The sequence below is a fragment of the Marmota marmota genome, unplaced genomic scaffold (assembly GCF_001458135.2).
Source record: "Marmota marmota marmota unplaced genomic scaffold, marMar, whole genome shotgun sequence".
Taxonomy (NCBI): domain Eukaryota; kingdom Metazoa; phylum Chordata; class Mammalia; order Rodentia; family Sciuridae; genus Marmota; species Marmota marmota.
In genome coordinates, this window is record NW_026000164.1 from 9748924 (window position 1) to 9773770 (window position 24847).

A 24847-nucleotide genomic window follows, 5' to 3' on the forward strand; every position below is an offset into this window, starting at 1 on the left:
GTCTCTGTGTCCTCTATTCTGTACCATTGGTCCACCCGCCTGTTTAGGTACCAGTACCATGCTGCTTTTGTTACTATTGCTCTGTAGTATAGTTCGAAATCTGGTATCGCTATACCGCCTGATTCACACTTCCTGCTTAGAATTGCTTTTGCTATTCTGGGTCTTTTGTTTTTCCATATGAATTTCATGATTGATTTATCTATTTCTACAAGAAATGCCCTTGGGATTTTGAGTGGCATTGCATTAAACCTATAGAGAACTTTGGGTAATATCGCCATTTTGATGATGTTAGTTCTTCCTATCCATGAACAGGGTATATCTTTCCATCTTCTAAGGTCTTCTTCTATTTCTCTCTTTAGGGTTCTGTAGTTTTCATTGTATAAGTCTTCCACTTCTTTTGTTAGGTTGATTCCCAAGTATTTTACTTTTTTGAGGATATTGTGAATGGGGTGGTTGTCCTTATTTCCATTTCAGAAGATTTGTCACTGATATACAGGAATGCCTTTGATTTATGTGTGTTGATTTTATATCCTGCCACTTTGCTGAATTCATTTATTAACTCTAGTAGTTTCTTTGTAGACCCTTTTGGGTCTGTTAGATATAGTATCATATCATCCACAAAGAGTGATAATTTAAGTTCTTCTTTTCCTATTTTGATGCCTTTAATTTCTTTTGTCTCTCTAATTGCTCTGGCTAGAACTATATTGAATAGAAGTGGTGAGAGAGGGCATCCCTGTCTTGCTCCAGATTTTAGAGGAAATGCCTTTAATTTTGCTCCATTCAGAATAATGCTAGCCTGAGGCTTAGCATATACAGCTTTTACGATATTGAGGTAAGATCCTGTTATCCCTAGTTTTTCTAGTATTTTGAACATAAAGGGATGTCGAGATGATCATGTGGTTCTTATCCTTAAGTCTATTGATGTGGTGAATAACATTTATTGATTTCCATATATTGAACAAGCCTTGCATCCCAGGGATGAATCCTACTTGATCATGGTGCACTTGTTTTTGATATGTTTTTGTATTCGATTCGCCAGGATTTTATTGAGGATTTTTGCATCTATGTTCATTAGAGATATTGGTCTGTAGTTTTCTTTCTTTGAAGTGTCTTTGTCTGGTTTCGGGATCAGGGTGATGTTGGCCTCATAGAATGAATTGAGTCAGGAAGATACACACAATTTAAACAGACCAATAACAAAGGAGAAAATAGAAGAAGCCATCAAAAGACTACCAACCAAGAAAAGCCCTGGACCGGATGGATATACAGCGGAGTTTTACAAAACCTTCAAAGAAGAATTAATACCAATACTTTTCAAGTTATTTCAAGAAATAGAAAAAGAAGGAGATCTTCCAAATGTCTTTCTCTTATACCTCCATCCACTGACTAGGATCCTCCAGTATAGGAAATGTCCCCTAAGCAGAGCCTTCACCCCTGAGATCCTATAGTAGCTAATAGCAAAATTTATAGATACTGTACATTGTTCCCACAATACTCTTTTTTTCTGATTAATCCTTGACCTTGAGAGTTTCAAGACATTACAACTTATGCTACCTTGATGACCATATAGAAGCCATATTCTATGGCCCCTTGATCCTTGGTAGGTATCCTTGGAACTACTTTCTTTGACTTCTCAGTACTTTTACAAATATTCATAAGCTTCACATGTTCTACTATAATTTCTGTACAGAAAGAATAATCATTGCTGAAGAGTGGATAAAGAACTACCAGAAAAATATTGGTTCTTCTGAAGAGGCCAGATACCACCCTGACAGCCCTGCTCAAAAGTATTAGAGAGCAACTGATGACAAAGCAGACAGGCTGCATCAGTTCCCTTGGTACACTTCTTGGCCAGAACCTCTGGCTGAAGTCATCATGGACCAGTGTGGACTCATGTATTCTTTCAAGCAACAAATGCTTAGTAAAGCTAGAAAGAAACCTGGGTCAAGCAGCATGGGACAACTTCATTGCAATCAAAAACCTGCTTCCAAGAGTAAATTTTTAATGAATACTGGAACCTGAGAAGTAAAAATAAAGCTGGGAGACCTAATCACTAAAGATAAGGGTTAGAGATACTAGCTAAAAGGAATACTCAAGGCAACAACAATAAGATACAGACTCATTCTAAGAAAACATTGGTCTTCCTTGAAAGTTTCATACATTGGAAACTCAATAGGCCTATGAAATCAGGTGGCTTTGAATTATAAATAACCATTCTGTCTCCTAAAACCATGGACATATAATTTCACTTCTTTGTCAATTAAGTCCCATAGATAATAATACCTACCTCCCAATTAGACATTAAACAAAACTGCATTTAAAGTAATTCACACAAAGACTGACACACAGCACACCTTTCCTAGGAGCTTTTCCCTTGTTTTGCCAAAGTCTTTGGCAGGGCATGTTCAGGATAGTGGGTATGGGTTCCATTCCTAACAACCTGGCCTTCACCCAACATCCACAAAGGGCTCTTTACCTCCACTTGACTGTCCCAGTCTAGAGAGCTGTTAACAACAATATCAGGGTAATCAGGCCACACCTGCAGAGAGAAAAATATTTAACAGCAATGCACTTGGCAATTTACCTATGTAGGATTTCCTAAGACTGTCAACCACAGCCCTAGAGGGTAATAATACTTTTGATTATCATGTAGGGTTTATCAATATAAAAGTGAAATCCACAAAGTCCTCAATATATCAATAAATACTAACTAAAAAAAAATGGAAACTAATGACATCAGTATCCACAAGAAAAGGGTAAAACACACACAAACACACAAAATATGGCCCTCTCCCACGATGGAGACTAGTAGTCACCACTTAGATCATACCTTTCCCCAGACAATGCCTCCACCATTTGGATATTTGATGAAGACATCATCCTCCACTCCCCGAGTGAAGGCAGGATAGGGCTGTGTCTCATTGCCAGAAATGGCTGGGTCCTGCAAGCAAAGCACAAGTCAGTCAGCAAAACAAAGAGAGAGATTGACAAGGGACAGAGAAAAAGAACTTCTTCAATGGGAGATCCCTAGCTTCCACCTGCCTCTAGAGTTTCTGGGAATCTCTGGAAATATACTCTTCATATTGTACTTGGAGTTCTCTGTTCTTCATATGGATAGAGGGACAAGAATAGTGGTTCTCCACAAAGCCCAGTCCTCCTCCCAACACACTCCATCCACACAGGCACAAAAGGACTCACCAGGATGAGGATGACCCGCATCCCATCAGCCCTCATGCGATTGATCAGGGCTGGAAACCCAGCAAACTTGGGGCTGAGGGTAAAGTCCAGCTGGCGCTCCATGTAGTCAATGTCTGAGTACTGCACATCCTGGGGGAGGACACAAGGAAACAGTGGCTGCTGGTGCTGAAAGTCCAGCTCCCAGAGGAGAAACACTCTCCCCTCCTGATGGTGAATTGAAAAGGCTTCCTGTTGACTCTTGTCAATCCTAGCTCTTTCAGTATGGAAACTAGAAAATTCATCTAATTTTTCAAACTTTTACTCAAAATAGAGATATAATATAAATCAGTAAAAATAGGATGATAAAGCCTCTATTTAATGGCTATTGTGAGAACATGTAAAATCACTTAGAGGGAAATTACTTTGTTAATGGCCATCATAAGAATTGATTGCATTTACCTTCCCCAGTGTTGCCCCTGATAAAAAACAGTTCATATTCAGAAGAAGAAAAGTTAGCTACTCAGTTGTAATACAATCTGAATGGTTAGCTGGCTACAAAATAAGAAAAAGAAAAAATAAAAACAAATCTCATAATTACTGTAGGCATTCAATCCCAGAGGTAATTAGAAATAGTTGTCTTATAAGAATGTGGTACATTGCATGATGTACTTTCCATTAATGGAACAATTGTTAATAATTGAACAATGAGTAGAATAAAATTCAATTTGAAACTGCTCTGCAGGATCAGTTATAATTATTCAATACTGCTTCTCCTCAAATAAATGATAAGAGTTTATTACCATGTATATTTCCTTTGAAAACATATATAGAAGTCATATATTCAGCCAGGGAGTAGCTCAGGGCTGATAAAATAATGTTTGCAGTACAAAAATATTGGAATTCATGAATACATAATCATTGAATTTGGGCTACTTTTTTTAAAAAAATTACCACTATTATTCTTGAGGGAACGTTCATCTCATGGTACCATGGACTTTTTAGACCAAATGTCTAAAAATCAATAAAATAAATGGAAGAAATCATACTATAGTAGAAAGGTTCTGGACCCTGCCCTATATTCTCATTCTGAGTCACTGAGTCTACAATGCTATAATATGGGAGCAAGGCCCAACCTGAATTACTGTCAGGATGGAACTCAATGTGTCATCATGTCAGAAAAAAACTTTTTTGCTTTTGCTGAACCTCAAAAAAACCCAAAAAATAAGTCCAGACACAGAGAAGCCTGAGTTGGCTATGAGCTCATAGAGCCAGTGCACCAATACTGAGACATACATAGGGGATCTGGGCAGCCACCATCTCATCATACAAGCTGGAAATCTCAGAATCATTCTCATATCCATAGCGACACAGCTGGAACCCCAGGGACCAGTAAGGTACCATCACAGGTCGGCCAATCACCTAGAATACGGACAGAAATAGTATTCCTTACAGGACTGACTCAAATGAAGTTGTACAACAAATAATAAGAATATTTTTCTAGTGCCCCAAGATAGACAATCAACATATTCAAATCCAGAGAAAAACTCAGCAGATATAAAACTACTGGGATACCTTGAGAAAGTTTCTTTCTAGACTAAAGTTCATTCTCTTGGAATTCTGTACAGTCTAAATTTACTCTCATTCCTAGAGGTGGTCTAGGTTATTGCTGAAGAGAACAGATCCCAGAGGGAAAGTGCCTGGTTAACACACAGGCTCATGTCCTCCTGGTTCTGTGACCTTGAACAAAATTAAGTAATCTCTTCATGTTTCAATCCTTCACTGGTAAATTAAAAATAATTGTAATCTCTGCCCCATGCTGTTTTGATGAGGACTTAATGACTTAATACATGTAAATACTCTAAAATGCAGTAAGAGTTTGATAAGTGACAGAATTTGTTTTTATTATCACAAAAATGACTACTGTCTTCAACAGTCCCAAATATTACCTCCATTACCACCATATCAGTCCCGCATCTTCACTATCATAACCCCATCACCATCACCCACACAATCCCCAGCATTTTCACCCCATCATCTTCCCTATCAACACATAATCACCATCATCAACATACCCAACATGCTCATAACTACCATCCCCACCACTTTAACCAACAGCAGATGATCATTACCACTGTTAACATCTCTATCACCACCACTCCTACCTCGAATACTCCCACCATTACCCTTACCATCATTAGTACCTTAAGTACCAATACTACAATTCTCACACATATGGTCATTTTTCCACCATAAACATTCCACAACCACTCTTACCAATACCACTACCATAACTATCAGCACTAGGATCTTATCCTCTCCATCACCACTTCACACCACTAGGCTCAGCATTACTTCAGGTGCAGTGTCTACTTTACCTAATGTGGAATAATTAGGCTCTAATTTAATGATTATTGGAAGGTACTTATAGCTTCTTATTATATAATATGCCTGGTTCTAAGAAAAACCTTCAATTCTACTTGTCAGAGTGAGTTTTAATAATGAATGAGTATTTGGGAACATGGAATGTGCCATATAAATGCTTGATAATCAGTAGAATTTCAACCTACCTCTGTGTACTGTTGAGTGACAAGTTCTGGAGTTGGCCCCAAGAACACATAAAAATCCAGAATTCCCCCTGTGGTACGGTATGTCAGAGCAGGTGTGGGCTGGAAAGTCACATCTGAAAAAATAGGAAAGTGACAAATGAAAACTAAGGTAGAAACCTACAAGACAAGGAACAATCTGTGAAATCCCTAACTTCATTCTCTTGCACTCTAATCTATTAACAGCACCCATTCTGTACTGCACCCAAATGAAATTAAACAGTTCAGTGAAAGTCTACAGAGTCCCACCCCAGGAAGTTTTCCCTTTGGTATGCCTCATTATCTCATTATAAATATCATTCTGCTATTTTAAAACTATTGATAAAACTTCTACTTCAGAATAGTTTAATAGACACATGGAATGGCAAAAAGACTATTCTGTGTGCACCTCACCCAATATCCACCAATGATAATATCTCATAAATCCTTGTACAAAATCAAACAAGGAAAATGACATGATATAATCTTATTAACCCCAGCATGGAACTTTTTCAGAGTACACCAGTTTTAATGTTATCCTGAGGCTGTAAATTTTCACCCCTTTATTATTTATAGTTTAAATTGACATTATATCTTCATACTTAAAGATGTGAGTGCTGTGACTTAATTCATCATGAATACCATCTATGCAGATACTTCCAACTTAATAACCTCTAGGACTCCTGGGACTAACGTGGACTTCCTATCCTTCATATGGAATTTCTGCCAAAATAGAATTGTATTAAATCTTGTTATCTCATGCTACAAGACTGAAGTCAACAGAATGGAAAGAAGAAAAACAGCCACTGTCCTCTAAATAATTTTGACATTAGAAAGCTGCTAGGTCAAGGACATTCTACAGTTTCACAGGATGACTGACTGGGAGACAACAATAGAAGGAGCGCTGGCACCATCCTACCCATGGCATTGCTGTTCAGCAGGAGAACTCCATGGGCACTGCCGTCCTCCTCTAGTCCCATGTAGTAGGGGTGGACGCCATACGAATTCTTCTTGTACTGAGAGTCACAGGGGAGAAATGGAAGAAGGTTAGAAGTCATTGTACATGAGAAAGAATCCTAGAAAAACTTGTTTACTGAGATGGATTTGGTCTTCCATCTAAAAGGAGGAAAACATATAAAAAGCACAAATGAAAACTAGCCTATAGTCTAAGAGCAGAAAAAGAAAATCCGAGTCTGGGATCATGTAGCACAAGGTGACCATGATGTATGTGGGAGGAAAGAGGCAGAGAGGCACATATCCACAGAGCTCCTTGCTTACCCCGGGGGGTTCATCTCTGGAAAACATGCCCCACGTGTGCCAGTTCAAGTCTCTCCTGAAGGCGGTGTGCTCATTTTCCCCAAAGCCATAGATGTACTTGGAGGGCAGGCGGGTGGAGATGCGGAGGAACATGTCATTGAAGGTGAAGCCAAGGAGCTGAGAGTCCCAACTGCAACACACACACAAAAGGGTACATTCAGAAAAGAAAATTACCTTGCCTATTGCCTTCCAAATGCTGACTTTTTAAGGACAACAGAAGCTTTGATTCTCACCACAACCCAAAACCCAACATCTCCCAAACACACCACAAAGTCTTTTTGATGACAATAATCACAGATATCCCCGCTATGAACTTGGGAGTTTTCCTTCATATTCTATTTCTCAATTACATGGCCTGTTTTCAGTGTTCCCTCCACAAAACCAAATTCAATCCATCTCACCATCTCAGCTGCTAACACTCCACACAAGTCTTCCTTCAGCTCTTTCCCTTGAATAGTCCATTCCCTACAGCTTTTCAGATGGATATGTTTAAGTATCTCTCGTCATGTCACTCCCTGATGACCCTCTTCCATGGCTTCTCATGGACACACCTCATGAAGCCTTCCAGGCTGCACCTGATCTAAGCCTTCCTGACACCCCAGCTTCATCTCCCACCACTCACCTCCTTGCTCACTTCCTTGAATTTGTTTCATTCCTTGACATGCCAAGTTTCATCCTATATCATGACCTATGTTCTTGGTCTATCACAAATGTTTTCCCTCCTTGCATGGCTTTATGTTGGGGTTTCCTACTATCCATCCAGAATCAATTTCAAAAGTTAACCCTTCAATTGAGACCTGCTCTCTCCAGAGTATCAAAATCAGTAACCTTACCATAACTCTTGATTACCTGCTAATTTACTTAGAGTAATTATCACTATCAACTTCCTTTAATATAGTTATGTAAATTATTGTGGCAGTGGTAAGATCAGAGGAATTATCCATCTAGGAACATAGTTTCTAAAACAACACATAATATAGTGAAATAACCCATAAATATTGAATGGATGAATGCCCAGGAACAAGGAACAGACTCAGCCATCATCCCAATTGCCAAACACTTCCCATAAGAACAGGGCTGAAGGGGTTTGGGGTCCTGGCTGAGGAGTAGAGAACTTGCCTAGCACATGCGAGGCCATGGGTCTGATCCTCAGCACCACACAACAATACATAATATAAAGGTACTGTGTTCAACTACTTCTAAAAAATAAAATAAAAAAAAACCTAACTTTAAAAAAGAAAAAGGAGGAGGAGGAGGAGGAAGAGAAAGAGAACAACAACAACAACAGATATGAAGGAAAGTGTTTACTCATGGACCTGGAATGGCAGAAAGGGGCCTGGGCCATTATCAATCTGGTCTATTATCAATCTGGACAATAGTCCAGACAAGAAATGTACAGTTACATGGAAATGCCATGTTAGAAATGAGCCACGTACATTACAGTGCCTGTACTCTTACGGCGAATTTCTATTCCAAATGGATTCTCCTTAATGAGGACATCATAGAGTCGACTCTCCGAGGTGCTGGATGGAGTACTGGTTATGTTCAAGGGGACTGGGACTTCATAACGACTCTTGTTGGGGTCATAAATCTAGAGCAGAAGAAACTGACATTAAGTAAGAATACAGATACAGGGAATGAGTTCTGGGTTTCTATTAACACAGAAGAAAGGAAGTTTAAATTACTCATCACTAAGAAATAAGAGATGCTTGCTAAATAGATAACCTGATTATTCTCAATCAGTCAAACCATAGTGAATTTTATCAAACATCACAACATACACATCATGTAAATGGACAATCATTATCTGTCAAAAAAAATTTAGGTGCAGATATTATCCAAATATACACCCTTATAAGAATGTTAACATCATTGACAATGAGTCTAAATGCTATATATTTGCATTCTTTTAAGATCATGATATGTGGATTTAAGTGATACATCAAAGAACAACATCAGATTTAACATTTTGATCTGAATCCATCATATTTCACTATTAAGGCTTCTATTACAGTATCAAATTCACTTGACCCTTTGTGCTAACTTGCAACTTCATTGTGAAATGAGTGTGGTTTATGAATGTATCCTTTATTATTTTGTGTTAGAACAGTAACATATACGAATCCCTAAAATTCTTCAGTATTGAAAACTGTTTTCTCAAAATATGAACTTGGATTAAAATAATCATAGACTTGCAAAAATAATAGATTAAATATTCTATGAGTACCTCACAAACGCACACATAATATTACAGAGGTAACTGCGCATATGAACTTAATTATACAAGGCTATTGTTTTGAGAATTTCTCTTGCTAATGGAAAGTTAAAGAGAAGGATTCATGACACTTTGGCAATGTGAGTAAATGTACAACTCTAGAAATTCTGAGAGTACAGGCAAGGAGATGCCTAACAATGTTTCTGGGACATTGAGATGGTTCCATGGGAGAATTAAAGCCTGAATCATAAGAACTTTGAAGCTATAAGCAAGCACAAGAAATGAGATCAATCATTCTTGTAAAGCAACAGCAAACAAAAGGTACAGAGTATTAAAGGCATCTCAGAAAGATGCAAGTGTTTCCAAGAGAGAAACTGTATGGAAAGTGGTGGACTAGCTGAAAGCAAGTTCTTTAAGTTTGAGCCTTTATGGGCCCACCACCAAACATCAATGCTATAGTAAGGACACTAAAAACAAGAACAAACACTGAAAATAACCACAAAGAAAACAGACATTATTCCTTACATTAGGACATGTTACAATTCTGAGAGTCCAAGTTGATGTCGCACATGTGAACAAGTGCTATCCATGAGCCTCCGTGTTAGGTTTCAGAAGCACAAAGAGGAAAGACACATTCTGGCCACAGAAAAGCTGACAGTTTTGAGAGGGAAACAGATGCAAAAACAGCTGGTCCACACATAGGCTTTAGATGTAATTAAACAATCTAAGGAAATAATTATTGCACTTCAATGGATATTTAAGAGACACATCAATTTCAGTGGCCAAAACCAAACTCTTACATTGTCCACACACAAACCTTTTCAGTACTTCCTCATTTCAGGTAATGTCACCGTTGTCAATACAGACATGACAAAAATATGGTATTCATTTTTCAAGTCTCCCTCTCCCTTATCTACATTTACCATAAAGTCACCAGATAATGTAACCCCCCTTTCTTTTTGTTTTTCTATGTGACATCGAAACGCATTACAGTTCTTATTACACATACAGAGCACAATTTTTCATACCTCTGGTTGTGTACAAAGTATATTCACACCAATTCATGTCTTCATACGTGTTCTTTGGATAATAATGATCATCCCGTTTCACCATCATTTCTAACCCCATGCACCCTTGCTTCCCCTCCAACCCCTCTGCCTTATCTTGAGTTCGTCTATTCCTCCCATGCTCCCTCTCCCCATACCATGATGAATCAGACTCTTTATATCAAAGAAAACATTCAACATTTGTAAACCCCCCTTTCATAGTTTAAAATGTTGACTTTTTCCCCATCTATTTTCCTGTACTCATCCAATCTCAAACCCCACTGGAACACATATTTGAAAACATCTTAAATTGTCTCTCTCTGTTTTGTTCTCCAAAAACCTCCTTAGCATAGCCTCAAAACATCTTCAAATTGCAAATTAAAACAGGTCTCACTGGCAATGAATTCTCATTATGCTTTGAAATAGGATAGTAATCTAGTGCCCTATAAATTGAACCTTAAAAGAATTTCACATTTTAGAGTTCTATAACCTAACTTGAAAACATAATGTCACTAAAAAGGGCCTACTCAGTACCTGACACAAGTACCATGTTTACCTTAAATTGCAGCATTTCATCCTTATGGTAGGTCACCTGCAGGTGGAGGGGATTCACAGGTGTGGAGGGGAAGGTGTTGGCATAAACAGAAGGCTTTAAGGAGATGTCAGCCGTGGCCCCATGGGGGTTATACTGGACATTGCTCACAGAGTACAGATCATTGACAAAATAACAATGAGGGACTCCAACAGAACTGGATTCCTGGAAAGGAAAGTTGAGATTGTAGATCAACAGGTGGTCCTAGAGTTGTCAAATAGAAATAATCAGAGAAGGCAATCTGTATGGAGATAAAGCCAACACAGCACTCATTCATGTACATATAATTAGATAGTGATAAAAAGTAAATTTCTAGACAAGAGCAAAATAATTATTAAAAAAAAACATGATGCCAATCCACATCTAATCTTCATTTACAGACCAGTTTCCTTGGAAGCCCTGTTTCTATGGAATTGAAGTACACACCTGGGTACTAGGGCTATGCTCAAGAAATTGCCGCCTAAGGTTAAAGATCTGGGTGTCCATCAACACCTCAGTGAGGTTACCTCCCAGGCACAGCCTCGGGCAATGCAGTTTGCTTCAGAAGCACCATGCTCATCAGGGTAGCAGTCTATTTTTTCTTCATCTCTGATGATTGTGTTCCACTCCACTGTGTATTCCTCTCCCAGCACAAGACTGATCTCTGTGATGATGGCAACCTGAAGGAGTGGAAAACACACAAAGAAATATCCTCAGAACAAAGGCCTGGCAAGTTCTGAATAGTTTTATCAACACATGTAGGCATCAGACCAGACTGTCAACAATAGTAGTAAGATTTGAAGGTAGTTCCTGTATAGTGGGCTATATACATGGAAGAGGGAATGTTCACTAGCAACATGCCAAATGATATTACCTTATTAAAATCTTGTGCATCATGTTGTGAACAGAAGGAGATCAAATGAAACCTTTGGTGATCACCCCTTTGCTTTCCTTCCCCTTCAAGGAAGACATCATTAGTTGCTTCCTCCTTGCTCTTTCTCAAATTTTCGTAAACAAAATTCCCGAAAAATAGCTCAATTTTTGACAACATAGCACAGCTATGACCGTGAAAAAGTGAGAACTAGTTCCCGGGGACTTTCTGTCCAGGTATTTATTTCTAGATTTAAGGGTATTTTCTAACCCTATACCTCTCCCTACACACTCTTTCCTATCTCTCTTCCTGTTTTTTCCCACAACCAGTAACTTGTTGACAAAATCTAAGCAGCTACTTCCTATCACAAGAGAAGAAAAGACCTTATTCTCAACAATATTGAGCCATTGAACCATGTCAGCCTGAAAACTACTATGTCTATTACTAGTGTCTACTTCTATACAACTACTTGCAGAAAGAAAAAAAAAGTCCAGCTTGTTACAATTTGGGGTTTCCTTTCCCTTGTAGCTGATGAATCCAGACCTAACATGCCACTTTCTAGGCCCAGCACCAGACCTGTTGTCTGAACAAAGCTCAGCTCAACTGCTCCACTAAACTTTAAACATCAATTAAAACATGAACGAACATTTCCAATATGTTGGTTTGGTCCTGAGTGTCTTCTCAATTGTTCATGTGCACAAATCATGACACCTCACTACCCACATTCAAACACTAAAGGAGTTCCTAAGGTCTTATTAATTAACTTGTTAATCAAATATGAATTGTGTCTGTTTTCCCACATGAATCCTTCATATACCTTGCACTTTGCCATATACATAACCAGCCATACAGAAATTTATTCCTAACTTCATAATATGTGTATTCTCACATTGTGTTATCAGAACAAAGTGTCAATTGTCATGATAGAAGAAGTCTAAACTCACTTATTTTCCCCAAATTTGGACCATCCCTCATGAACCATGTTAACCCAGGAGCTACAATGCCAGGAGTAAGTGCAGTACCATGGTCAGGATTATTGGGAGAAAGGAATTTTCATTAGACTCAGCATCAGAGTGAATGATTACAGGCTACTCAGGATGGCCATGTCTCTTCACAACCAGTGAAAAATTATTTATTATTATTATCAAACCAAATAAGTACCCATTGAGTGGGATCACCAAATCTTAGTCCTAAACTGGTTTTTTAGAATATATGTGTTGGAGATAACTTCTACTCATCTCTTTAAAGTTTTCAAAAAGTGGGAACTTCAGTATTTGAATTCATGGGACTCCTTCCTCCCAACTTTACCTTTCAGCATCAGCCATCAGCTTCCAGATCCCTTTTCTTCTTACCTGTTCCACACTTTCCTAACTCTGCTCTCTTATGTATCCTGTAACTAAAATGTTGAAAGTGAAGCCAGTGAGACAGAGGAGAACTCTGAGAGGCTGGGGAAAGTGGGATCATCATCCCTGGTGAGCAGGACCTCCATGTCTTACTAGCTCTGCCCATCACCACTTCACCACTTCCATTCCCAGGCCCCTGACTTCCCCACCACAGGCACCCACACAACCTCAGGAAGCAGGAAAACCAAGGTGCTATGAATAATTCTGGAAAAACAACCTCAATACATGGATTTTTACCTTCAGCTGAGCATCATATGTGACCTTGGGAGCAGTCTGACTCAGGACACCATTGTGTTTCACTGTAACGTTGCTGGGTTCCTGTGTCCCAAAGATTTTAATCTGCTGAAATGCTAAATTATTGGGGTCCTTGTAGGTTGCTTGTGAAATCTTCACATCCAGGCGGTTCTGAAAGTCAAAATAGCACAATGAAGCACAAAGCTGTGCCTCTAAAACACAGATTCTCTAGCCACTCAAATGCTCCATCCTAGCCAGAAGCTCCCCACTGCTCTGAATACCTCTTAGCTCTCCCAACTAACAAATGCTGCGTGTATAAACTTACTTTCATATTACTCTGAGAAAACAAAACAATCAGGAATAGACACACACACTCATTTTAGAAATTCACATTGAGTTTTTTTAAAAAAAGCACACTGACAAACTGCTTTGATTCATAAATATTATTGCCTTCTTTTGATAAGATGGATGATACATTATTGGGACTGAAGTCTTATATGGCATTGTGTTGTTTACCTGTAGCCATTATTGTTATCATTTACTTATTTTTATGAAGATAGAATCATAATTACACACACACACAAGCACATATGAGCCTATGGTAGACAAAATCTCATACCTAAGGTTTATAAAAATGTGCTACTCACTTGGGTGGCAGAAAACTCACAGAAAAGGTAAACTTTATTGGCCACAGTATCTGAAAGCAGAAGAAAGACATGTCAGAATGGCCTGCCCACCACACAAGAACAATTTCATCTACCTCTCCTTAAAGCTCATTCTGCAAACCCAGGGAGCAGGATTTACTTCCTTTCATGATGGAGTACTATCCCACAATATATATACACCACGACTTCTTATTCATTCATCTACATGTGATCACAGGTGTTTCTATATCTTAGCTCTTATGAATAATGATGCAATTAACATGGGGGTGCACACATCTATTTGATATGCTGATTTCATTTTATTAGATATATTCTTAGAAGTGGGATTGCTGGATCATAGGATACTTCTATTTTCAATACTTTGCGGAACTTCTATATTGCATCTCAAAATTCCTGTACCAGTTTGTACCTTAAACAGTTTTGTTCCACTTTCTCCTCATGATCATCCACACTTGCTATGTCCTCTTTTTCACATAAGCTTCCTAACAAGTATGAAAGATATCTCAATGTAATTTCTCTGCTGCTAGTGAATTTAAGGACCTTTTCATATATGTCTTAGTCAATTTTATGTTTTCTTAAGAAAAAATTTCTATTCAAATCCTTTGTCCAATTTTAAAATCTGGTTATTTATTCACTTGCTATTGAAACACAATTTTCCTGATGTATTTTTTGTGTTAAGACACTTAACAGATATGTGGTTTGCACATATTTCCCCATCTGTGGGCTCCCTTTTCCTACTGTTGATTGTCAAGTTGAGCAGAAGCTTTCTGGCTTGATGTAGTCCCACTGGTTTAATTTTTTACTTTTCTCATCTATACTTTTGGTGTCAACTCCAATTAAATACTTCCAAGACCACTGTATAAAAACCTATTCCCTATTTTTTTCCAAGGAATTATTGCTTTAGCCCTTAACTTTAAGTTTTTAATATATTTTTCACAATAACTGAAATATAGAAATAACCAAATGGTCAACCTACAGATCAATGGAGAACAAATTGTGGTAATACATAAAAGGAATATTATTTAGCCTTAAAAATAAGAAAATCCTGTCATTTCTGATAATATGGGTGAAGCAGGAGTACTCCATAGTAAGAGACACAAGTTACAAAAAGCAAAGAAAGAAAATACTATATGATCTCATTTACATGTATAATCTACAAAAGTTGAATTTGTTCAAGCAGAGACTAGAACAGAGGTTGAAAAGTGGGGATAGAAAGCACTTGTAATATGTTGGTTCGAATGTACAAACATTCAACTACAAAAAGACAAGTTCTGGTGAGCTAATATACAGATGGCTGTGATAGATGTTAATTTATTTGACTGGTAATCATTATAAACAGTACCTGAGTATATGGTTTACATTGAAGATTTTCCATCTTTCCATATCAGCGAAACATTCAAATAAAATAAATTGGATAATATTTAAAAAGCTACACCTTGACATTGAGGAAATTATAAATAGAGTCTCCAAAGAAGCTATGAATCTTCTCTCTCTTTCCAAAAGTAACCTTGAGGAGATTCCCTTCCAAGAGTGTTTAGGAATATGCATTAAGGGCATCTATTTCCTAATATAGGACTCCAAGAATGTTACTAACTGGTACCAGAAACATGAGGTAAAACATAGATAGATGCAGATACACTCCAAAAGTACATTCTCCTGGCCTTCCTGATATGTCGTTGACATTTGTTGCTAAGTATTTTGGGGGAAGACATTTTCATTACAGATGAATTATTGGAAAATTCTTGACCATATGTCATCCAGGTGTCCATAGAATAATAAAACGAGAGCCTATTATAGATCACTGACCAATGGCACACTGCTGAGAAATAGAAACCTGTTGTCCTCACATTGGTGGTTATTTGATACATTTCAAGTAGCACAATCAGAAACAAACTCTTCTTTCTAGTGACTTTTGCTACTGTGCCTGGGATATTTCTCCTCCAGCTGCATGACCAGCAAGAGTGAGGGGCCACAACACACAGACGTAGGAGGGCAAGCAACACTCTCTCATAACAGACTCACCTATCGATGCCCCATCATCCCAGAAAAGTTCTCCAGATGCTTCATTGTTCTCATCCAGGGCAATGATGAGACCAAGGGGGTTCTGCCGACTGTGGGAAACAGGAGTTACATAACACACAAAGGTCAGTGATAGATCCAGCCTGATTCCCTCTTTAAATTGGGAGCTATCTCACCACAAAGATGTAAAAGCTAATTTTGGCTTTACTGTAAATTACTACAAATTCTGAATAAGCTTGGAATGCCTGCCCGTGCCATGAACTCACCGATGCCTGGCTCTCTCTGACCAGATAACAGCCCTCTCTGAAACTTTAGTGACGCCTCATAAATCTTGGCCTTCCCTGGCCAGATAACAACCATCTCTGAGGCTCTAATGACCTTCATAAATTCTGATGTCGGGGCCAGCAAAAATGTAAACTAGCCTTTGTGTTATGCTCTCAGTTTTGTTATCTGTAACCCCCCTTTGTAACTTTCTGGGCTATAAATCTGCGCTGCTGGAAAGCTACACTTCTGTCATGTTCCTGCAGTTTATGTTGGGAGAGGCAGCCCCCTGCCGGTCGAAATAATAAGCTTGCTTTAATTGGATTTTAATTTGAGTCAGTGGTCTTTCCTTGAGTCCTGGTCTAACAGTCAGGACTGAAAGAATTTTGCCAAATGCTTCCTTCATATTTCAAAGTTACTTGGAAAAGATGGCTCCGCTTTCTTCAGGAACAAAGGACAAATTAGAAAGCATTTCTTTTTTCTAGACTAAATAATGTCACATGAGATAGAAATACCTCAACCATTATCACTAAATGTTTATGTAGGAGGCAATAACTTAAGCATCAGAATGACTGCAATAAGGACAATGAAAGCAATGTATATAATGAAAGCAATGTTTATAATGCAGACTATTGGCAGAGAAGGAAACCTTATACAAATATATGCATCCTATCTAAGGACCAGTTTCAATCAGGAAGCAAAAACACACCAAGAGGCCTATTTACATAATGCCACTTCCCTTACTTGGTAACTTACTATTATTTGTGTTGAGAGAAAAACAAAGCATTCTAATTATCTGCTTTAAAATGTGGAACAGGAGCACAAAACAATGCTCAAAGAAATGGTCCAAGTGCTGCAAAGAGAATAGGAAGGTAGGAAGAGCTATTTCATTAGGCATCTCCTCATAGCCTCACGCCTCTGGATTCCCAGCTGATCTCTGGCTCCTGTGCGCCCTCCCTGGCCTTAGGTGCCCTACTTCAGCCTCCACTGCACAAGTCAGGCTCTGTAATAACACACTAGCTTGCTGTCACTCTCAGTGCTTGTGTTGATCTGTCGCTGCTAAGAAGTTCAAGACACAAAAATTCAAATAAATCGAAAATCATGATCTATTTCACCTTCATTGTAAGAGAGATCAGACACTATCTCCAAAATACCAAAGCAGAAAATGAACAGTGACACAAAAGGAAGCACTCCAAAATGATACTTTCAGAACGATGGTGGAATAGACATTCTAGAGTACCTATCCAATGGAATACTACTTGATCCTAGATACTTTGCAAAAGAAGTATAATAAAATATTCTTGGGTTTGAAAGACAATAAGTACACATCTAAGTGAATGAAAAACTAACAGGGGTAAAAAACAATGGGCTACATTCACAAGGGTGCTCAGGAAGCCAAACCTGAATTTCCCTGGGGCCAATGCCTAATAGGCCTAACATTGGAACCCTAAAACTGGTAACTTAAGGAAAAGAGGCTGAACCTCCAATTCACAAGCGAAACCAGGATCTTTAAAGGGACCTAACATGATACCAAGTTGGCAGTAGTCCAACTGGCATGTACCCAAAGATAAGGTAATTTGCTTTTGGAGGAGACATACATCTATCTGGGTCCTCAAGGTCACCACATATGAAAAACAAAATATCACTGAACACACAAGGTATTAAGTGGGCATTAAAGAGTCTGCAGAAATAACAAAGAATAGATTTACATTCCCCTAAGGGCTTCGGCAAGTAAAATTTTTAGATAGAGCATGAAATAACTATCGTTGAAATATTTAACAGTATTTAGGAGAAAAGAGATATCTGTAAAGGTTAGAAGTTAGACAATGTCCAGAAATTCAGAAGGGGCAGCACTCCCTCTGCTGGAAGAGCGGGGAGGATTTTTTGTAAATGAAATCTGAGATTAATTTGGATCTTCAAGAATCCACTAGGGCTGGACATGTATATTTAAAACTATTTCATGAGATTCTGGTACAACTCCCAGAGAAGAACCACTAAATACATAAATTTAATGTATGCATTCCCAGATGTCAAAAACTGAAGACTATAGGAAGAATTAAAATTTGATTTTGTACAACTCCCTTCCAAACCCTCTTCTCTGATAATGTTAGCATAACTTACATTTGTTTTTCTCCAGCTCTAGGGTTGGGAGGCCAAAATAAAAAGTGCAAGATAACTATACCGGCTGGGTATGGTAGTAATCCTAGAGCCTTGGGAGGCCGAGGCAGGAGGATCTTGAGTTCAAAGCCAGCCTCAGTACAAGTGAGGTGCTAAGCAACTCAGTGAGATCCTGTCTCTAAATAAAATACAAAATAGGGTTGGGGATGTATGTGGCTCAGTGCTCAAGTTCCCTGGGTTTAATCCCTGGTACCAAAGAAAGAAAGAAAGAAAGAAGAAAAGAAGACAAACCTGTACCACCTAAAACTCTTTTAAAGGATCAGTATTTAAAATCCATTTATTCAAAACATTTTCCTCCAGTTAGTGCGAAAGTTTTCAAATATAGAAAATGGACCCTACATAAGTCACTGTTAAAACTAACATGTTTCAAATATTTCAGAAATAAAATTTGGTGATCTGAATTTAAAAAAAATGCACAAAGGGCTGAGTGTATCAATCAGTGACAAAAATCTTAAGGTACCAAGTTGGAATACCTGGGTCTGTAAAGAGTAATAAGTACAGAAACCCAACCTAAAGCTATAAACTGGGTGAATATGTTTGGGAAAGATTTGAGCCAGGGCTGGTATGTACACACACACACACATACACACACACACACACACACCCCTACATATACATTAAGTTATAGTAGGAGAAACAGTTGTTAAGGTTAACTCGGAAGAAGATTGTGATGGATCTTAAGCACCCTATTAGTCAAAGAGTTCAGACTTCAAGCAGGAAGCAACAAGTTAAGATTGTCATTTGGGAAAGATAATTTAGGAGTCAGTGTAGACAATATCCTGAACCTAAACACTTAGAGAAAAAAAAAAAAAAAACAGCTAGTGTTGGATTAAGGCACATTATTCCTAAAATCAACAATTTGAAAAATTAAGGTCATAAAGGAGCTTCAAAGCAAAGGATGGGTCTCTAAATGTCAAAAAACCTCCCAGCATATTTTAAAAAATAACATTTTCAACTATGCACTGATATAAATGTGAACCTCTTTAATACAGATATATCCTGCACTTTTAAAATAAAAAATTATAAAGGGAAAGTGAATGATATGGAATACCTGAGGTTTGTAGGAAAAGGAAGTTTTGGAACCAAGTTTCAATCAAAAAATGAAATGGATCCATGGGAAAAAAGAATGGGAAGTCGAGGTTATAGGAAGCTGTACAGAGGATCCCACATCTAGAAAAGAAAGTAAGTGAGGCAAGAACTAAACCTGCACATAGGTGGTCAGGCCAAGGCGAACAGGGTGACCAGCTGACCAGTTAGCTCACAAGTGTGTTTCTCCAAGAGATGAGGTTTTCAGTGCTATAACTAAACAACAGCCCTCAGAGGACCAGGGAGGCCAATCTCTTAAGCTACCATGGTGGAAATTCAGAGATTCGGGTGGTTTAAGAATACAGGTGAAGAGAAGGAAGATGGCGGCGAGGGGAGTGCATTGCCCCCGTGTGCTGCTTCACTGTGTGGGAGTATGACAAGTCAGGACGGCTAAAGGATATCTTGTTAGGAATTTCCAGCAATAGTGGGGTGCTCTGGAACCTGGAGGAAGGATTTCCATCGCACGAGGATCGGCTACGGGGACTCAAACGCGAGAGGTTTGTCGCACGGAGGGTAACACGGCTTATTCAGCAAATCGCCCCGCGGCTAGAGTCTGCAGCGCGCGCTGGGATAGAGACGCAGGGTTACAGCGCTGCAGTTTCTGCCAGCCGTGCAAGCACCGTACTCAGGGCTGAATTCTGGGTTCGAGACGGGGGAAGGAAGCGGTCCATCTCGGTTCTCCACACCGGTCAGACCACAGAGGAGGCCAGCAGCCACCATGTTGGTAAACTGACGTCACCTTCCCTGTTTTCGACTGACCGCAGCTCATTCAGCCATAGATCAGGTAATTTCAGGCTGCAATTCGCCTGCGGCTTGCAGACAGATTGCTAGGGTTCAGTGCCTGGGTGCTTCTTAGAACCTGATCTTATCGGAGCGAACACCGAGCGCGGGGCGGCCGAGTTCCGGCTCCCGGAACCGTCCCGGAACCGCCCTGGCCCAGGGCCGCGGAGCCTGCGGAGGCTGCTTCTTGGACCCTGCTCCTATCAGAGCATACAACAAGCACTAAGCAGCCGAATTCCGGCTCCCGGAACTGAGCCCGCGGGGACTGCTTCTTGGAGCTTACACTTATAGGAGCTTACACCGAGCACGGAGCGGCCGAGTTCCGGCTCCCGGAACTTCCCTGGCCCGGGGCTAGGAGCCCGCGGAAACTGCTTCTCGGTCCGGGTCCTGCTGAGGGCCGGTCAGGACTCACCCGTTGCTTTGGTTGCCCGGCAAGGGGAACGAAATGCTGCCATTCGCATAGGATACCAACATGGCAGAGATCTGATGTCAGCAGAAAGCGGCGGAGGAGAGAACTTCATCAATACCAGCGGTGACATAAGCAGTTGGTCTCCTGGTAGGGGGGGTGAGGCACAGTCACCCGAGTCTCCTCAATTTGTCGTTGAGCCAGAGGGGAGAAGCCGGGCCGCCGCCAGCGCCCGGAGCAGGCCCAGCGGCTCGCCAGCGTGGTGACCGCGTGACCCCAATTGGAGAGGGGGCGGAGCGGAGCCGCCACTCGCACCCGCAAGGTGGGCAGACCCGCGACCCAGTGGTACATGGGCGTGGTAGGAGGGGCAGGGCAGAGCCGCCGTTCGCGCTTGCAAGGTAAACAGACCTGTGACAGCCGGGCGGGTCAGGCCCAGTGGCCTGCCAGTGTGGTACACATGTCACCCCAACTGGAGTAGGGGCAGAGCAGATCCTTCTCCCACGCCCGGATCAGGCCCTGCCGGTGTGGTGGTCACGTGACCCCAATTGGAGTGGGGGCGGAGCGGAACCGCCACCCGTGCCCGCAGGGTGAGCAGACCAGTGATCAAACTGCAGATCAGACCCAGGGGTCCGCAGGCGTGGTAGGAGGGGCAGGGCAGATCCGCTGCCCGCGCCTCCAAGGTAGGCAGACCTACAACAGACCGGCGGATCAGGCCCAGGAGCCTGCCGGCGTGGTACAAACACCACCCTAATTGGAGTAGTGGCAGAGCAGAGTCGCCGCCCGTGCCAGGAACAGGCCCAGCGTCCTGCAGGCGGGGTAGTCACGACACCCCAATTGGAGTAGGGGCAGAGCAGAGCCTCCACCCGTGCCCGAAAGGTGGGCAGATCTGCGACCGACCAGCGGGACAGGCCCAGTGGCCTGCCGGTACGACAGACACGTCACCCCATTTGGAGTAGGGGCAGAGTAGAGCCGCCGCCCGCGCCTGCAGGGTAGGCAAACCTGCAACCGACCGGCGGATCAGGCCCGGTGGCCTGCCGGCGTGGTACACTCGTCACCCCAATTGGAGTAGGGGCAGAACAGAGCCGCCGCCAGCGCCCAGAACAGGCCCAGTGACCTGCCGGCGTGGTAGCCACGACACCCCAATTGGAATAAGGAGAGAGCAGAGCCGCCGCCCGCACCTGCAGGAAAGATACGCAAGCAGTATGAAAAGACAAGGAAAGAAAGGACCACAAGCAATGCAGGTCAACGCAACTTTAGAAGAGGTAACAGCTGCAGCAGATGGAATGTCAGATAAAGAATTCAGGATATACATGCTTCAGATGATCTGGAGTATCAAGGAAGACATTAGACAGCAAAATCAGACAATGAAAGATCACTTCGACAATGAATTACGCAAACAAATCCAGGAAGCAAAGGATCAACTATACAGGGAGATAGAGGTTATAAAAAACAAACAAACAGAAATCCTAGAAATGCAGGAAGCAATAAACCAACTTAAAAACTCAATGGAGAATACTACCAGCAGAGTAGAACACTTAGAAGATAGAACATCAGACAATGAAGACAAAGTATTTCAACTGGAAAAGAACATAGACAGCTCAGCAAGACTGTTAAGAAACCATGAGCAGAACATCCAAGAAATATGGGATAACATTAAGAGACCAAACTTAAGAGTCATTGGGATACAGGAAGGTACAGAGCTCCAAACCAAAGGAATGAGCAATCTATTCAATGAAATAATACGAGAAAACTTCCCAGACTTGAAGAATGAGACAGAATCCCAAATCCTAGAAGCCTACAGGACGCCGAATGTGCAAAATCATAAGAGATCCACACCTAGACACATTATAATGAAGATGCCCAACATACAGAATAAGGAGAGAATTTTAAAAGCTACAAGAGAAAGGAAGCAGATTACATTTAGGGGTAAGCCAATCAGGATAACAGCTGATCTTTCAACACAGACTCTGAAAGCTAGAAGATCCTGGAATAACATATTTCAAACACTGAAAGAAAATGGGTTCCAACCAAGAATTGTGTATCCAGCGAAATTAAGCTTCAGGATGGAAGATGAAATTAAAACCTTCCACGATAAACAAAAGTTAAAAGAATTTGCAGCTAGAAAACCATCTCTTCAAAACATCCTCGGCAAAACATTACAGGAAGAGGAAATGGAAAATAACAATGAAAACCAACAGTGGGAGGTAGGACAGTAAAGGGGGGGGAAATAATCAAAGAGGAAAACAAACCATGTTTAGTAACAGAAATAAACAAATATGGCTGGAAGAACAACCCATATCTCAATAATAACCCTAAATGTTAATGGCTTAAACTCACCAATTAAGAGACACAGGCTAGTAGAATGGATCACAAAACAAGACCCAACAATATGCTGCCTACAGGAGACGCATTTGATAGGAAAAGACATACATAGGCTGAAGGTGAAAGGTTGGGAAAAATCATATCACTCATATGGACTTCGGAAACAAGCAGGAGTGTCCATACTCATATCAAATAAAATAGATTTCAAGCCAAAGTTAATCAAAAGGGATAAAGAGGGACACTACATACTGCTTAAGGGAACCATACACCAACAAGACATAACAATCATAAATATTTATGCCCCAAACAATGGTGCAGCTATGTTCGTCAAACAAACTCTTCTCAAGTTCAAGAGTCTAATAGACCACCATACCATAATCATGGGAGACTTCAACACACCTCTCTCGCCACTGGACAGATCTTCCAAACAAAAGTTGAATAAGGAAACTATAGAACTCAATAACACTATTAATAACCTAGACCTAATTGACATATATAGAGTATACCACCCAACATCAAGCAGTTACACTTTTTTCTCAGCAGCACATGGATCCTTCTCAAAAATAGATCATATATTATGTCACAGGGCAACTCTTAGACAATATAAAGGAGTAGAGATAATACCATGCATCTTATCTGATCATAATGGAATGAAACTGAAAATCAACGATAAAAGAAGGAAGGAAAAAGCATACATCACTTGGAGAATGAACAATAGGTTACTGAATGATCAATGGGTTATAGAAGACATCAAGGAGGAAATTAAAAAATTCTTAGAGATAAATGAAAACACAGACACAACATATCGGAATCTATGGGACACATTGAAAGCAGTTCTAAGAGGAAAATTCATTGCTTGGAGTTCATTCCTTAAAAAAAGAAAAAACCAACAAATAAATGATCTCATACTTCATCTCAAAATCCTAGAAAAAGAAGAGCAAAACAACAGCAAAAGAAGTAGAAGGCAAGAAATAATTAAAATCAGAGCTGAAATTAATGAAATCGAAACAAAAGAAACAATTGAAAAAATTGACAAAACTAAAAGTTGGTTCTTTGAAAAAATAAACAAAATCGACAGACCCTTAGCCATGCTAGCGAAGAGAAGAAGAGAGAGAACTCAAATTACTAGCATACGGGATGAAAAAGGCAATATCACAACAGACACTTCAGAAATACAGAAGATAATCAAAAACTATTTTGAATCCTTATACTCCAATAAATTAGAAGATAGTGAAGGCATAGATAAATTTCTTAAGTCATATGATCTGCCCAGATTGAGTCAGGAGGATATAGACAACCTAAACAGACCAATATCAATTGAGGAAATAGAAGAAACCATCAAAAGACTACCAACTAAGAAAAGCCCAGGACCGGATGGGTATACAGCAGAATTTTACAAAACCTTTAAAGAAGAACTAATACCAATACTTTTCAAGCTACTTCAGGAAATAGAAAAGGAGGGAGAACTTCCAAATTCATTCTATGAGGCCAACATCACCCTGATACCTAAACCAGACAAAGACACTTCAAAGAAAGAAAACTACAGACCAATATCTCTAATGAACCTAGATGCAAAAATCCTCAATAAAATTCTGGCGAATCGGATACAAAAACATATCAAAAAAATTGTGCACCATGATCAAGTAGGATTCATCCCTGGGATGCAAGGCTGGTTCAATATACGGAAATCAATAAATGTTATTCACCACATCAA

At 40.1% G+C, this 24847-nt stretch overlaps 1 protein-coding gene across 2 annotated transcripts in view; it reads right to left on the minus strand.

Moving 5' to 3' along the window:
* Mgam (maltase-glucoamylase) overlaps positions 1–24847 on the minus strand; it is a 151870-nt gene that overhangs the window by 39368 nt on the left and 87655 nt on the right. Inside the window, exons 45-57 of one of the 2 annotated variants that reach the window (XM_048786802.1) lie at positions 16104–16192; positions 14064–14113; positions 13420–13587; positions 11436–11588; positions 10894–11094; positions 8513–8667; positions 7038–7206; positions 6679–6775; positions 5745–5857; positions 4471–4596; positions 3199–3327; positions 2831–2941; positions 2477–2539 (exon numbers count right to left, since the gene is read on the minus strand). In XM_048786802.1, coding sequence (XP_048642759.1) covers positions 2477–2539; positions 2831–2941; positions 3199–3327; positions 4471–4596; positions 5745–5857; positions 6679–6775; positions 7038–7206; positions 8513–8667; positions 10894–11094; positions 11436–11588; positions 13420–13587; positions 14064–14113; positions 16104–16192 — 1624 coding nt within the window. Of the gene's footprint in view, positions 1–2476; positions 2540–2830; positions 2942–3198; positions 3328–4470; positions 4597–5744; positions 5858–6678; positions 6776–7037; positions 7207–8512; positions 8668–10893; positions 11095–11435; positions 11589–12061; positions 12085–13419; positions 13588–14063; positions 14114–16103; positions 16193–24847 lie in introns of those variants that run through there. The other variant, XM_048786803.1, reaches the window with a different exon arrangement.